General features: G+C 31.8%; 1 protein-coding gene across 1 annotated transcript in view; it reads right to left on the reverse strand.

Annotated features, from left to right (window-relative positions):
• Positions 1-297: 297 nt before the first annotated feature.
• Positions 298-17,570, reverse strand: part of ELOVL7 (ELOVL fatty acid elongase 7) — a 114,528-nt gene continuing 97,255 nt past the window's right edge. Inside the window, exons 5-8 of the mRNA XM_051991064.1 lie at positions 17,116-17,172; positions 14,998-15,103; positions 5,836-5,972; positions 298-3,654 (exon numbers count right to left, since the gene is read on the reverse strand). Coding sequence (XP_051847024.1) covers positions 3,478-3,654; positions 5,836-5,972; positions 14,998-15,103; positions 17,116-17,172 — 477 coding nt within the window. The 3' untranslated portion in view covers positions 298-3,477. The remainder of the gene's footprint in view (positions 3,655-5,835; positions 5,973-14,997; positions 15,104-17,115; positions 17,173-17,570) is intronic.

A 17,570-nucleotide genomic window follows, 5' to 3' on the forward strand; every position in this document is an offset into this window, starting at 1 on the left:
TATTTTTACATATATTTTGAAAATAAAAGACTATTTTTTTTTAAAAATGAACTATTTGTATGTATGTGGTATCATTCTTCTACAACACAATAAGCTCCTAGAAGGCAGGATTCTTGTCTTAACTATTATCCCCCACAAAATGTAGTCATTTATATACAATGGATTTTTTTAAATTTTTAAAGCACGATAGATGCTTATCAAATATTTGTTATATGGTGCTGAATGAATATTTGATATTCTCCCCTTAAAATGAGTACAAGTTAAATAAAGAGCAAGAAAAAAAAGCACAGAAAAAAGTGATATAATATCTCAAATTTATTACAATATACAGAGTTCCAAATTTTATGCTTATATTATTCATAGAGTATTTTACAATCTTGAAAGAGTCAATGGAAACAAAGTATGAGGGAAGAAATAGAATTTCCTGAAGCAAATAATATAATCCATTGAATTAAAATACAACAAAACCATAAAATGATAAATAAAGTTCCATAATATTTAGTAATTTGTGCATTTAGAAATCCATTATACATTTAGTCCCTTCCAGGATTCACAAATTCTAAGTAAAACCTTGTAGCTGACAAACTCACAAATAAGTTTGTTTAAAACCAAACATAATGAAATACTGAAAAGTCAGACATCCTACTAGATAGAACATCTTTATATCATTCAAGAGATTTGGAGCCTATCCTTACCAGTCTAAGTCTTGACTAGTTTCTCATCTAGCAATATTCATAGTGAATTAGTGATCCTCTTGTTTAATGGAAGATGTAATCTATGATTTTTTCGATATTTGAAAATCTCTATTTCCCAATTTCCTCTTCATTTGATTTTGAATCTGTTTCTAATCAGAGTAAAAACTGTTTCCTTTCTTCTTCTCAACCAAAGGTACATGCTTATAAATATCTTATAGAGAAAACAAAGCAGGCAAATTGAAGAGAAAGTAGTTAGTTACTGGAGACAAGATCTGAGAAAAGCAATATTTTCTTTTCTCTTTCACTTTTGTCTTCCTTAAGATCTTTGCTTTTCACAATTTAGAACTTTAGGATCTCTGAGAGCGAAGACCACAGCATTCTATTATTATAATTTACTACCAACCTCCATCTAACTGAAAAAAATAGTTATATAACACTCAGGTACATAGCATTCTATAAGACTTGCTGTGGTATACCATTGATATTGAGATGACTGGAGAGGGATTGGTTCTTTGATCCCTATATTTTTTCCTATGCTCCTCAAGGTAAGCTCTTCTTTCTTCTTAATCTGTCATATCCATACCCTCTAAATTTTGTATGGTAAGTGAATCATATTCTTGTACATAATTTTGAAACAAAGGAAATTGAGAATTTGGCAAGAATAAAGGCATAAGGCCATAGCAAAGAATGGACTTTAAGTCATGGAGTAACAGATATGCAGAAAAAATACAATCTAGTTAGTCTGACACAATCCACTAGATTGTAGGTCAAATATTAGATAGGTAGCATATCTATTTAGTGGCCAAAATCAGTTTGACATCTAAAATTATTATTCAAAGTTTAGTGTTAAGTCTAGAAAAATTCAGAATTTTCTGATTTCAACTCATTCTTGACCCAAGTATATCTATGGTTTAAAAATGAATTCTGATTATCTAACATTATCTTGAATTTGCAAAAATTAGCATTTTTAGAAAGGGAACCTTTTAAAAAATTATTTCGTGTTTTATTTTTGTCCAGTTATAGGTAAAAATAATTTTTAACATTTATTTTTAAAACTGTGAATTCCAAATTCTCTTTTTTCTTCTTTCTCTTCCTCACCCAACTTCCACATTGAAAATGCAAATAATTCGATATAGGTTAGACTTATGTAGTCATGCACAACATTTCACATTAGTCATGTTGTGAAAGAAAATAGACCAAAAAACAAAAAACCAAACCTAAAGAAAAATAAAGTTAAAACATTATGTTTCCATATGTATTCAGACACCATCAGTTCTTTCTTTGAGGATGGATAGTATTTTTCATCATAAGTCCTTCAGAGTTATCTTGGATCATACATTTCACTTTGTATCAACTCATGTAAGTGAAAGGGGACCTTTTAAAGAGACAGATAACATTCAAGGTGAATGTCAACTCTTCAAAACTTTTTTTTTTAAAGTGCCATAACACTATAGAAATCTCAAAGAAGATTAAAGCTAAAAGCCACAAAAACTATCCTCTAAAGAGGATACTTTTTTTTTTTTTTGAGAGGGACAATTAATTATTCTGTGGTACAAGCATTTGAATGATTCCATAATCATTTTTCTCTGATTGCTTTAATTTAAAAAAAAAAACAATACATAAACAGGTATACTTACTTTTAAACACCTTCCCTTTTATTTGCATTCATTTGCTTCAAAAGCTATCTCTAAAAGATATCTGAATAGTGGATATGACGGCAGCCTAAAATCACTGTGAGCACCAAATCTGTTAGCCCAATAACAAAAGGTAATTTCTTTTAAGCTATAGGTCATATTTGTGAAAAGATAAGGAGTATTAGCTGAGACATGCTAAAGCACAAAAGATTCAATAAAAATACTCAAAAGGAGGATCAAAGCTGAACTTCAAATTAATTTTTTTTCTTGACAAATTCACCTCTACCCAGGGATAAAATAACTGTAATGAGTTGTTTTTAATTAGCCTATCAGTTCCTATAAACTTTTTCTTATTGTTCTAGTAGGAAAGTTTGCCAGTAGAAACTACAACTGCTATCTAAAAGTCCCACTGATTACAAATTACCTCTAAATTATATTTAACATGACAGACTCCAAAAAAGTTGCTTATCTTCACCACTGAAGTGAAGTGATGAAGATTTTAACTGGAGTTAAAATAAACCTTCAACAATATTTAAGCTACTAGTTTCACCTCTTTTCAGTGCTCAAAATATGAGATATTTTTCATGCATGTTGAACTTCTTTGAAGAGTATTATATCTTAACTGCCTTGTATCATTGTAATGATTGATACATTGTAATGTATCGAGCAAGACCTTTAGATTCTGTATAGCAATGGAAAATGCAAAAAAAATAAAAAAACAAAAACAACCCTGAAGATTCATTTATTTTTATTTTTTCTTTCTTTCTTTCTTTTTTTTTTTTTTTTTTTTTGCTTAGGCAATTAGGGTTGAATGACTTGCCCAGGGTCACACAGCTAGGAAGTGTTAAGTGTCTGAGGCCATATTTGAACTCAGGTCCTCCTAACTTCAGGGCTGGTGTCTATCCACTGTGCCACCTAGCTGCCCCTGAAGATTCATTTCTAATCTGCATATAACCCTCCCTCTCAAATATCAGAAACCCAAATAACTTATCATAAAAATACAAGCTCTTGGTTTTGAAGAAAAATATACAAAATGTACTGCACATCTAAATATGTTCTGATTGTCTAGGAATATAGGATAACAGTCTGAAGTATCTGTGTCAACAACATGAGATTTCAATTATTCTTGCTTTTGCAGACTCCATTTTTCACAGTTTTGGGCAGCCTTTGCCCTTAGTGTAAGCACGATACCAAAAATGGGCAAACAAAATCAGGAAGATACACCCATAGCACATAATGATGTACTGGAAGATTGGAAACTGGTATTTGCAATCCTTCACAAGGAAAGACTGTCCAATATGGACTGTCACCATTATAAATTGAACCTAAAGAAGAGAACAACAACAACAACAAAAAAAAAAGTCAGGTATTTTAATAATTTAATGTAATTAATTAACTTAAATATTTTAATTAATTAATAGTTTAATTCTTAACTATTTGCACAACCAACTTGTATCTCTCTTCCACCTCTACTGCCTGCTCCTTGGACCATACAATTTTGATTAAAAAGTAACTTCCTTGAGAGTTATTTTGTTATGGATATAAGTTCAGGACTGATTGCCACTAGCAACAGAGAAGATCTTCTTTGGAGAATCTAGGTCGTCCTAAATGTATCCCTAAATGAGTGTAGATCTAGGAGTCAGGAGGCCATAAGTTCAAATTGGACCTCAGACACGTCCTAGCTGTGTGAAACTGGGCAATTCACTTAACTCTGCCTCAATTTCCTTGTCTATAAAATAAACTGGAGAAGAAAATAGAAAATCACACCAACATCTCTGCCATAAAAACCTCAAATGGGATCACAAAGAGTCATAAACAACTGGACAACAACAATCTAAATGTATAGCGGTTCTCTTTGCAAAATGAGCTGAGCATCCCTTACTTTGAAATAATCCAAAAAAAAAAAAATCCTATTATCTTCTCACACACTAAATTTAGTTCTTCAAAAGCATGCCCCAAAGTTTAGTCAGTTGTGTCCCAAATGAAATGGAAGGTCCACTTTCAATTACATAGAGATGTATGATTCAGGAATTAAGACTGAATTTACATTTTCATACTTATAATTACATACATAAGCCTCTCAAAAGATATTGTTACTAGTTTGAAAAGAGTTTTGAGAACCATTGTTGCATGCAAAAATGACTTTCCCTTTTCCTGCTGTTCTTCTAAGTTTTCAGAGTATGGTCGACAAAGAAGGATTTTTACTGGTCTCAGTTCATAGGATTTTAGGATCATAAATCTAGATCTAAGAGGGATTTCAGAGGCAATATAATCCAACCTTTTCATTTTACAGATGAGGAAACTTAACCTCAAAGAGGTTAACTAAGTTAACAAAGCTAGTTAAAAGTCAGAGGCAGCATTTGAACCTATAAGTTTTCCGGGTTCCAACTACAGTATTTTTACTATAAAACCATGAAGCCTCTCTAGGAGGCTTCCTACAGAGAGAACAGAGAGTAGCTCCTTCTGGATATACTCAAGGCAAAAAGACTCTCAGCACACATTCAAATCTTGATATGGCACAGGTCTGGAATCAAAAATTAATTCTTCTATCGTAATACATAGAATATATGACAGATTTGTTTTATTGGATACCTAGCATTTTCTGGGCACTCAATCATTGTTAAACAATAACTAGAAGTTCCCTTTTTAAATGCCAGATCTAGCTACACAACCCTAAATCAATTCTTTCTTCTTTAGCTTTGGTAAAATGTGAAGTCATTTTGCTGGACACAGTGAGTTGCTGATACAAAAACATTTAAGCTAATATTCTGCTTAAGTCTTATAGCTACATGTCATATTTTTTGTAGAAATGTATATAATTCAGAATTTAAACTTACATGTTGGAGAGGTATTCCTGCTAAGTAGATTTTTAGGCATGTATTTTAGATATATGACTACTCATTTGATTAGAGGGTAATTATGAATTGTGATTGGAAAACAATTTTTAAAAGCATATTGATTTATCACATTCTGAATTTTGGTTTTTGGTTCTGACAATAATTCTCTCATGTTAAAGAAATATGGGAATTTCTACATATTAAGGTTGGGAATGGTGCAGAGGAGGAGGAAGAAGAGTTAGTAATTTTTAAATAATTCATTCAATATTGTGGGATAACCTATAGAATGTTTAAACCAAGAAAGAGACTCTTTTCTCTTTCAGTTGAGATAGTCATAATAGATCCCATTAGGCTGATTCATGTTAATTATTCAAATATACCTATTTGATTTAATTAAAGGAAACAGCTGGGATAGTACACACGTTATTCTGGTTTAAGATTTTATAATTAGTACTTACTATTTTATACATATACTCAATTGTTTTCAGCTAGATTAGTGGTAAAACTAAAATTATATCAAAAAGATTAACTACACACTGTACAATGATGATGTTATTTGTTTGCCTTGTGGACTATTTAGTTGGGAATATAATTTACATAGAAATGGACTGATTTCCACTTATTGGCCTTAAAATCCACTGTGGGGGGAGGAAGGGATGAATTACTCACAAGCTGTAGTGTTGTCAAATATTTTTTCCACCACAAATATTTCTGGTAGGCTGGTCCCAGTGCACACAATCCATAGTAGGTGTACATGACTACATGGACAGCTGTATTCAATAAGGCATGGAATGTTCCCAAACCACCTGCAAAAATTCAGCATTGTCACTGGTTGTCTAAGAGATAAATATATATGATTGAAGATTTTTCGTGTTATTATTCCTTGATTTTTAATTGGAAGAAAATATCATATGAGAACTCAAGTTTACTGAAACAACAGACTTAACAAATTAGGAAAAAATATATGAACAATTACCAAAATTGGCAAAATCCATGACTTTAGCCAATATAATTTGTTTATATGAGGTGTAAAATGGCTGTGGCTTCAAATGGTTATTTGTTTCAAATACAACATGTATTCATTTATAATGGTTTTATGTTAGAACATGCTTTTTAAAAAACGTATTCTACCCACAATACTTTTCAAAATATTCTTAAAGTAGTACAGTGATTTGTAGTACTGACAGGCAAACATTACAAAAGGTTTCTACTTCCACCAAAGACACAATAGGTAACATATTTTTCATGGTTGTAAGAGAAGATATTAGTTTTGGTGCTTTAAAAAATAATAATAAAAGCATTTTGCTTTTTCCAAAAAATGGTGCTCTTTTAATTCATTAATACAATAAATCCCCAAAGCTTCTGATTTACTGGAGAAACTCAATTGAAACTAAAAAAATTTTAAATTACAAAATTTTAAAGAAAATAAAATTTTAAGCCTTCTAATAATTCCAAGATCTGTATTTTTATCACTGCATTATTTTTCCAATAATATAGATTAGTAGCTTCTTTGTGGAAGCACTGAGTTATGTTATAGATATATGAAAACAAAAACAAAACCAAAAAAAAAATGTCCCTGTCCTCAACGAGCTTATTTTGTAATGGAGGAGGCAAGTAGTAAACAAAGCAGCAGCTTCAAGATATTTGAAAAAAGAGAGAATGCCAAAAATTGAGGGGCAATCAGAAAAGACTTTCTGTAAGAAGTGGTGCCTGAGCAAAACCTTAAAGGAAGTAAAAAATTCTAAGACAAGATTTACTAAGCATTTTTGTATCATGGACTCCTTTGAGTCTGGAAAAGACTTATGAATATCTTCTCAAAGTAATATTTTTAAATGATAAAATGTAAAACATAGGACTGATTACAAAGAAAACCAACTATGCTGAAATAGTTAACAAAATATTTTTAAAAGCAAGTTCATTTAACCTCGGTTAAAATATCCTGTTTTGAGATGCAAAGATGAGAAGGAAATACAAGCCAGGCATAGGGGGAATGGATTGTATAAAGGTAAAGAGCTTATGAAATGGAATTCAGAATTCTGGAAATTTCAAGAAGAACATTTTGAATGGAATGTAGAATGCCTGAGAGGGACTTACATGGAAATAAGATAGAAAAGGACCTTAAATGTTAGATTAAGGAGCTTGTGTTTTATTTTCAAAGCAATAGAGTGCCCCTAAAGATTTTTTAGGCAGAAGTATACTGTGGTCAGGCCTGTATTTTAGAATGGTTATTTTGGGAATTGAATATAAAATTAACTGGTTGGAAGCAAGAAGCAAATGCAAATTATTTTTGCAATAGTCAAGGAGAGAGACAAGAAAGGTCAGAAACAATTTCAGAAATATAGAAATAGCATCCATAAGAATTAGTAATTGATTGGATATGATTAGTGAAAGGAAAGAAAATTAAGGATAACTATAAGGATGCAAATCTGAAAGTAGAAGGATAATGATGCCTTCATTAGAAATAAGGAAATGTGATAAGGAAAAGTTTTATAGGAAAAGACAAAAAGTTTCATATTAAACTTAATGAATTTAATATGCTAATGAGATACTCAGATGACATTCAGAAAAAAGACTACATTATCTATATGACCTTTAGCGGCCACAAAATGTTATCAACTATTGGGCAATTTTTGGTGCTAAACCTCTTGCAATTTAGAACTTAGATAGCAGATTTATACCTAAAGACTTTCCAAAAGCTTGATAGGAACTGTCAAACTATGTGAAAGAATGATCAAGGTTCCAGGTTCCCTCTAAGGATGGAATAAGACTTTTGTGAAGCAATACCTCACATATGATATGAGTCCTTGTTGAGAACTCCCTTGTCAACTAACTGTCTATGATTTAGGAAATCAGTTCTAAGGAATTCTCTGGGCATTGATTGATTAGGTGATTTGCCCAAGATCACACTGCCAATCAGTGCCAACCATGGAATTTTAATCCAAGTCTTTGTGCATCCCAATGCAAAATTTTCTTTACCATATTGCCCCATTTGGTTTTCTAACACAGTAGTTTAGTGATCAACATAGAAATAGACAATTACTTCTAAATATATACAAGAAGTCCAAGTGGATCAATAAAATGTTATTTCAAAGAGATCAGATGAATATATAAGATTTATAATCAGCATAATAATTATACACAAAACACATGCTCACAAAGCACCAAGGGAGTGCCTAAAATAATTTATTCTCTCAAGCAATTGCATTTCCCTCCTCTAATCTTGTTGATACAATTTGCTTTTAGCAAACTCTTTCTTTATAAGCATGATCAAATTCAATTTTGGCAAGACTCTGTGCCCCCAGAGTTCCCACTGGAGTCAGAATTAATGAAGTTTTATTATGTATGGAATCCTGATTATTGTAATTTTAAACTTTTTATTATTCACATTTTTCTTAACCTTATAAAACATAAATTTTAACAGATATACTGAAGAGTTGAAAATTTTTTTCTGGAGAGCTATAAGATATAGTCCATTTTTGAGTGTTTATGGCAGTTCACCAAAGGTCTTCCATACTTAACACATTTTAGATCCTCATTTGAGCCTCATGATTCTGTGATGAAAAAATATTTTTTTGGTCATTAGCATGGGGCCATCATTATAACTATCTATTAAATCATGAAATTCTGATATTTTCACCAAGGAAAGGGTTCTAAAGTATAGATTCTAGTATCAATGACCTAAAAAATCAGAAGCTATTTCAGAGAGTACCAAAGTAAATGGTTACTCCCCATTAAGGATAATATTCTCTTTAAAGTATTTTAATGTCTATTGACAGATGCCTAAAATGAGATTTTATCATATATGAAACCCATACTACTATAATTGGTCAAACTTTTATTATTTGCAATTTGCACAATCTTCTGGAAAATAAATTTAAGCAAATATGCCAGGAAAGCAGTAAATTGTTTTAGAGAACTTTAAGATATGACACTTAATCTTATCTTTAATAGTTTAGGTTTAAGTTTGTTATACTTGGTTTTGCAAGGTTTTCCTGATAAAAGACTATTTTTCTCTGAAGTTGTTTTTCTTTCTCTGACAACAGGGCTCCCAAAGTATTTAAATCTACAAATGCATTAGATTTTGTAGATATACAACACAAAATGTTTTATTACCTGGAGAGCAGGGCAATTCTTGCCATTCTTTCTCTTTCTTTTGATTTGGACATATGCAAAGTAAATTTCAAACTTACCTACAAATATCTATTAAGCATATACTCTTTTAAATAAAGGAAAACAAAGAGGAAAACCATGCTAATATTATTGTATAAGGAAGTTCAACAGGCAGTCAGGATAAATATCCACTGGGCTGGAATGCATTAAAAAATCTGTTCCAAGTTGGACAATTTCATTCTGAGTAAAGAAGGTTAGAACCACAAGTTGAAAATATTTAAATATTGTTGCCTTGAATGGCACTGAAACCTATGAACAAAGTATTTGAAAGAACTCTATGTGGAAGACCAAACAAAGATGCCAAGAAAATAATTCATATAGTTCTGTGAGGTTTCCAAAGTGTTTTACAAATATTATTTTTTATAATCCCAGGGCAGGGTGTTAGGTGCTATTATCACATCCCTATTTTGCAGATGAAGCAATTGAAGTAGACAAAGATCAAATCACTTGCTCAGGGTCACTTAGCTGGTATCTAAAGCTGGATTTGAACTCAAGTTTTCCTGACTCCAGGTCCAGTGATATAGTTACTTCAAAAATGCATGAATGCAAAAAAATAAGCAAGTATGACAGAAACTTTACAAAGTAGAAGCCATTGATTTAAGGGAATCCAGAATATAGTGTATTATATCAACAAAGTTGTTGTCTTTAGAAAATTAAAATAAATGGTCTCTAAAGTCCCTTCCAGCTCTGACTTTAAGTGCTGATAACTTTCAGGAGTTTCTGTTTCTTCAAACTTTAAAGTGGGTGATGGCCCAAAGGGCCTCTAAAGTCCTTTCCAGATCTAAATTCTTAACATTTTTATTAACTCTTTTTCAAAAGCAATAAAGAATAAGATTTTAAGAATCAATGGGCACAAAGTAAAATGTAAAATAATTCTTAATTCCTCTCAAATCTTTTCTTGCACTGTTAACTTGAATTATCTACATAGTAAATCAATATCCTAGTAAATCACCTAAGCCCGCTAGGTGATGTCATATTACACAGAGCCCTCAGAGAGACTCCTCTTAAATCTGGTCTCAGACATTAGCTGTGTCATCTTGGGCAAGTCATTCAACTCTGTTTAACTCAGTTTTCTCCATCTATCAAATGAGTGCAGAAAGAAATATAGCAAAGCACTCCAGTATATTTGACAAGAAAATCCCAAGAAGAGTCATGAAAACTCAGACATGACTGAAACAATTGAACAAAAACAAATCAAGAGTTGGCTTTGAAGCCAGAAATATTGGCTATATGGGATGCTGGGCAAATAAATTACACTCTCAGTGCTTTAAGACTGTACTGTCAAACTCATAGAAACCAAAGATCCCTGCAGTCCATACCATTGATTCAGTATAAAAATGTAATGTTATCATATGTGTTACTGTATCTTTGTTTATTTTGTTAAAATTTTTACCTTTACATTTTTTAGGTAAGATTTTACTTCTTTATTGAGAATTCACAATTACATTTTAATTGGATTCAATTTAAGTATTGTGGTTTGCACGTTGCTCAGGGATATGTTACAGTAATTCTACTTTAGGAAATTCAAAGGTGTGGCAGCTAGAGGGTGCTTTGAATAGAACACTGGTGTTGGTCAGGAGATAGTGAGTTCAAATCTGACCTCAAATACTTAACACATTTTAGCTTAATTAACCCCAATTGCCTTGCAAAAAAAAAAAAAATTAAAGAAACTCAAAGGTACAAAGAAGCAGTAAACCTTCATTGGTAGAAGGAATTCCCTTGCCTGGAAGTTCCTTATACCAATGAAATTAGGGGCCAGATTCTATCCCCCTATCTGTTGAAATTTTATTCCTATGCACAGAAGGGCTACTTAATGATGTGTGAGTTGTGGATGAAAATCTTTTCTATATGCATATGTACACATTTAATACTTAAGAATATGAGTGGAGTAATATCTGCTTTATATTTTAATATTTATAAACATATATCTTTGGGCAGCTAAGTAACACAGTTGATACTTCTGGGCCTGAAGTCATGAAGATTCATCCCCCGAGTTCAAATTTGGCTTCAGATTCTTACTAGCTGTGTGACTGGGCATGTCACTTAATCCTATTTGCCTTAGTTTCCTCATGTGTAAAATGAGCTGAAGAAGGAAAGGATAAGGCACTCCAATATCTGTGCCAAGGAAATCCCCAAATGAGATGTGATGAATTGGACATGGCTGAAAAATTACTAAACAACTCACCCTGATATCAAATAAATCAAGAGCTGAGGCAGCTAGTGAATAGAGCCCTGGGCCTGTAATCAGAAAGACTCAATTTCTTAAGTAATTCAGTGGATAAGAGTGATGAGTCTGGAATTAGAAGTTCAAATCTGACCTTCCTGAGTTCAAATTTGACTTCAGATATTATCTGTGTGACTCTGGGCAAGCCATTTAACCTTGTTTAAGTCAAATGAGCTGGAGAAGGAAAGGCAAACCACTCTAGTATGTTTGACCAGAAAACCCCAAATAAGATCATGAAGAGTCAGACACGACTGAAATGACTGAACAATGACAACAAATACATTTTTCTGAAATATGGATTTAAAGATTAGGCTTAAGTAACTTAATCTGGTATTAAGGATTCAGATATATGGTTGTTCCTCACTTTATGGCCTTAAAAGCCTCTTGTAAAGTAGTGTTAGTATATAGATTAGATAGCATTTTTCTAAAAAAAAAAAAAAAAAAGGCTGAATTTTTTTTTTGAAATTTGATTTAATATTTATTGGAAAGCTATAACATAGTTACTAAGGCATTGTACCATGGACTTCTTGTCCCCCTTGAACAATTACTAAGGTCATATAGTCTTCTAGTCATTGGCAATGACTTTTTATATATGACAAACAACTATAAAGATGACTTGGAACTCGTAAGAATATTTTTAAAACCTTTAACAATAAATAGAAACAAGATAGGGTAGAAGAAGGTAGCAGAGCAACAGTGATTTCTCCCTATGAATTCCTACCAAGGATTGCTTGGAATTATATTTGCACATTTCACCTTGTATGAATATTCTCTTCCTCCTATTAGATTATAAATGCCTCAAGTGGGGGTGGGGTGCTGCTCCCATTTGCACTGGCTTCTTCTCTTTTGAGTCTAGTATACTGTGTTGCAAATGGCAGGTACTTAATAAACATTTCTTAAATGAAAGTAAAATGAAATAGATACAGTTGAGAAATATAACTGTAGCCTAAATTCTATTTCATGAACTGGGTTAAAAAATCAGACCCGTTTCCTCAGGAAAAATTCTCCTTGGCTAGCTGCCCCCTTGAACAATTTCAATGGCTGACATGTCCCCTGGTATGCAGGGAACTCAAAAGCAAGTCTGAAGTCACAGTAGGCTCTGCCAACTCCTTCTGCTACAGTTTCCTCTTAGTTTTCTTACCCCTGAATTGCAGTGTTTTTTTGTTTTTGTTTTTTTTTTTTTCCCCTGCAAGGTTGTGAGTTTGCTATGTCAGCGTGGATCTGGAAGCTTCTAAAAGTTTTCTACTTAATCTTTAAAATTAGGTTGCATGTTACTATGTAAAAGAAGCTTTGTTCCAGCAGCTTGAAGATTTCTTAAACTTGAGAACAGCTATAAACTTTATTCCCCAAAATTTTATAATATGTAAAAGAAGGTTCAATTTTTAAAATTTGATTTTCTTTTTTCCATTCTGAACTTAAGAAACATCTAGAAACAAAAACATTTCTATGTACCAAAAAGAGGATTGTACATAATCTGTATTTTTTTAAAAGTACATCATAAATTTAAGATGGAAATCAATTCTGGACTACACTATTTGTATGAGATCTTGGATGAGTCTTGAAGGAAAAAAGGCTCAATGGAAATTGATTTCTTTATCAGAAAAAGGATAAATTATCTGAAAGTTCTTTTTGTAGGCCCAATATATAATTTAATAATTATTATTAATATTTATAATTATAAACACCTCATTAAATAGTTATTTAAATGATTAGGTATAATTGTATTATGACTATAATTGATATTAATAATATTCAAGACATATGTAAAATACATCCTCAATATATATTTATTAAGCACAACAATGTGCAATTCCTTAAGACTTGGATCTTGTCAGTCATAAGCTAATTGAGATCTGTATTGAAAGAAAGAGTTCCTATAAAAAAAGTTCTCTCAGCCAAAGAAATTATAAGAATCATAGGTCTAGAGCTGGAAGAGACCTCTCAGATGGCCATCTAATCCAACCTTCCCATTTCATAAATCACAGAATTGAGCCCCAGAAACAACTTTTCCCAAGATTATCTAGATTGTAATCATCAGAAATGAGATTTGAACCCATATCCTCTGACTTCAGAACTGGAGTGTGTTCTTCCCACTATACCATGCTGCCTGCCTTTTAAAGTCAGTTTGTAAATTAATCTAGGAGTTGGAATAGCTTTGTCTTTAAATAACTTAAAAGACAAAATAATTCCAGAGTTCATTAATCATATCAATTCAAAAGAACTAAATTCAAACACCATTCATGACCAATTAAAAAAAAATAAGAATATGTTCAGAGGATAGTTCAGTACTAAAAATAGCACAAAAATTCAAGTCAATTTTGGACAGGTCCTTTAATAGGAACATTACTGATTATGTTTAATAAATGTTGGTGGTAAGAAATCTAGATATAGGTACAGTATATTGAACATTGATATTGACATTAACTTTCCAGTACAGAAGAGGAAGTTAGGTGGTGAAATGGATAGAGCTCCTGGCCTAGAATCAGGAAGACCTAAATTTAAATCCAGACTCAAACACTTAGATGTATGACATGCGGCAAGTTACTTAACCCTATTTGCCTCAGTTTCCTCATCAGTAAAATGAGCTGAAGAAGGAAATGGAAAACCATTACACAATATCTTTACCAAAAAATTCCAACTAGGGTCACAAACAGACACAACTGAAACAAATTAAATCCCAATATTTCATGAATGAAGAAATGTTCTCACCAATGGAGGCTGACACCTTCTCTACAAGTTATAGTCTCAGAGGATTGCCTTGGAAAATTAAGTAACTTGCTCAAGGTCATATAGTCTAAATATGTCATAGGAAGAACATAAATCCAGATCTTCTAGACTTAACTAGCTTATTATGTACTATGCAATGCTGTCTCTCAATAATTTAACAAAATCTCTACCAATAAAGGATTTACATTCCATTATGGAGTAAATGATACTTGTAAAAAGAGGACCCAAAGTATTCTCAAATAAAGGATACATGTTCCAAAGAACATTAAATAGCTAGTATTTTGGACTAGGAAAAAATAAATAGACAAAACAGAAAAAACTATGTAAGATCCCCACAAATGAAGTGAGGAATTTAGAAAATCAGGAGTTTCATTTGAATGTCTTCTCTGACCTTCCAGGAAATATTTTTTTATTTTAATGACAATTTGTAATGTATTATTCTGGGCAAGATCCTTTTCTGCCTCAGGTTTCTCATCTGTAAAGTGAGGATAATATTAGCACCTACTTCCCAGGCTTGTTTTGAGGATCAAATGAGATAATATTAGCACCTACTTCCCAGGCTTGTTTTGAGGATCAAATGAGATAATATTTCTCAAGGCACTTAGAAAACCTTTAAGTGCAATATAAATGCTCTTATCATTATTACTGTTTTTATAACATGGAAATTTTATTATTATTATAGCACATGATCCCAATTCTCCCTCAACTACCTGCAGCAAATTTGACTCCAAACCACCAGGTCCATGGCATGATGGTGTGATGGAAGACATGCAGGAAAGTAACTTGGCTATTTTTCTTACGCAGAACAAAAAAGATCTGAAATAATTTAAAGAAAATCAAGTTCACATTTAAAATACATGCAATATTCATTTAGTATACACAAACACAGGGAAAGTGTGAAATATTTTTAGTAAATACACAAACATAATTTGCTTTAAAAATCAAGTTTTCTGGAATGTTTACAGAAGAAGATGGTTTCACAAGGGGAAACATCAAAGAAACTGTCTCTCCTTTATCTGATTATGAAGTCAGATAATTCAAGAGATATTGAGATTTTAGTGTTATGAGGGATGGGAAAGTAGAAATGGAATGAATTGGTCAAATGGGCAGGATAGAGGAAGGAGTAGGAACAAATAGAAGAAATCAGAGTGATTTTTTGAAACAAATGTGAGAAAAGAAATAATGATAGGAATAGACTGGCCTTAATTCTTGGGATTAGAAACAAATTTAGATAAATTCAGACTTAAGCAAATAAAGAAGATTTTCTTTTCAAATGATTAACAATCATCCATAAAGAAAAAGTACAAGGCATAATAATAATAATGTGGTATGTGTTTTTTAAATACTACCTCCAAAGAGTTAATTTGGGAAACAAAAGGCAAAATAATTTAAGAAACAAGACTAAGTCAAGGCACTATAAAATGGAATCTGCCTATTGGTTTGCAAAGTATGAAAAAAAATTAATAGGAAACTTGAAAGTAAAAAAGAAAAAAAAAAGCAGAATTCCAAAGGAATAAGCTAGCTAAGAAGAGAACAGCCCAAAGGAACAATGTTATGTAGCGATATTGGGAAAGAAGAAGATTATTGGAAGGTAAATGCACAGCATTCTGCATAGTACCAAGAACATGCAGAATAGTAACATAGCCAAAATATATATGCTTACAAAAATATAAGGAAGCAACATGGTTCAGTGGAAAGAAAACTGAATTGGGTGGGAGTCAATAGGATTCTGGTCCTTGGCCTGTTTCCACCCAAGACTCACTCACTCTGTGACTTTGGAAAAATCAGTTTATCTCTTTGAGCCTCAGCTATGTTATCTGTAAAATGAAAGAGTTGGACTAAAGGATATTTAATATCCCTTCCACTTCCAATATTCTCTGAATAATAAAATAGAGAAATAAGTGAGATTAAGATTTGAAACACAGGACATGGTTGTATAGCCCTAATGGGAGAATATAATTGAAATGATTTGGGGCTTAAGGTTCTCATACTAGGTCTAACTAGAGTTAGAAGCAACAGAGAATGGAGTGATTCTTTTGTCCTAACTTCCATAGAAGGAACAGAAAAACACACATGGATTTTTTCTAATGGGATCATTTGAATTGAGAGAAAGGGAATCTGGTAGAAGCATTTCAGCAAATCCTGAAGCCAAAGTTTGCAGATACTTAGTGTAACCACAAGGAAGATTAAAAGGATATCGAATAAGCAAGGGCTTTAGGATGAAATAATGCACTTGGATTATGCTCTCTATAGATCCATGATAAGTTCGTTGTGAGGGAATTTGTTGCTGTTGTTTGCTTTTGTTTTATAAGATAGGCTCTTTGGGAATAGTTTAGCATTAGTTTATAGTGCTTATAGACTGAAGGTCCTTTGCCCTCTGATAGGAACAATTTTGTTTAATAACAGTAGTCCTTCCCAAATCTAAATTATAAAGAGCCTAAAATAGATTTGTTCCTGTCCTGAATTTGACCAAAAGACTCAAAGTAATGGAAAGATATTTTAAGGATTTTGAGACAGTTTTGTAGAACTCAAATCAGTGGAGTAAAGGAGAACTGTTCTATGGATTATAAGAAAGTTGTGCTTAAGTAAATTTAGTCCTTAATAATTTGGTATTATTTGATGTATAGAGATATTCTTTTTTAAGGATTGGGAAACACTTTGAAAATTGAATTATTTTTCTCTATGCATTCTTTTTTTTATATAAATGAGAGATAATTAAGCTAATGAAAGATACAAAATCTGGTTAGTGAGAAAGGGAAGTGAGGCATCAAAACAACACTGTTTTAACTTTTTTATATATTTACTTAACTGGATGATTTTCTACTTACAGTATCTAATAGCTCAATGAACTTGGAGAAGTAATAAAGCCAGCAGGTCCATGCCATCTGCAAAAACATACATAGGAGAACAAAAAAATTTAATTAAAGACTGCAAATAATGATAATAACACTTTCTATCCCACCAAAAAGAAAAGAGAAGGAAGGAAAAGGAAAATATGTTCAATTTTCTCTGATTTTTTCATTAAAAAAATTTAAGTTCCCCCAAGGCTTTCAGCCTCAAATCTGAATTCATTCATTCATCATCAGTTTTTAATTTAGTAAATTAAAATTCATAGATTTTTATTCAGACATCATAATTAGTAACTATTATAGCTGGACAATCAGAAGGATTTTTTAAAATTGATTTTATGTTGATTTAATATTCTATTTTTCCCCCAATTTCATGTAAAAACAATTTTAACCTTGTTTTCTTTTTAAATTTTGAGTTTTAAATTATCTTTCTC

Source organism: Antechinus flavipes, chromosome 1, assembly GCF_016432865.1.
Source record: "Antechinus flavipes isolate AdamAnt ecotype Samford, QLD, Australia chromosome 1, AdamAnt_v2, whole genome shotgun sequence".
In the NCBI taxonomy this organism is placed as follows: Eukaryota; Metazoa; Chordata; class Mammalia; order Dasyuromorphia; family Dasyuridae; genus Antechinus; species Antechinus flavipes.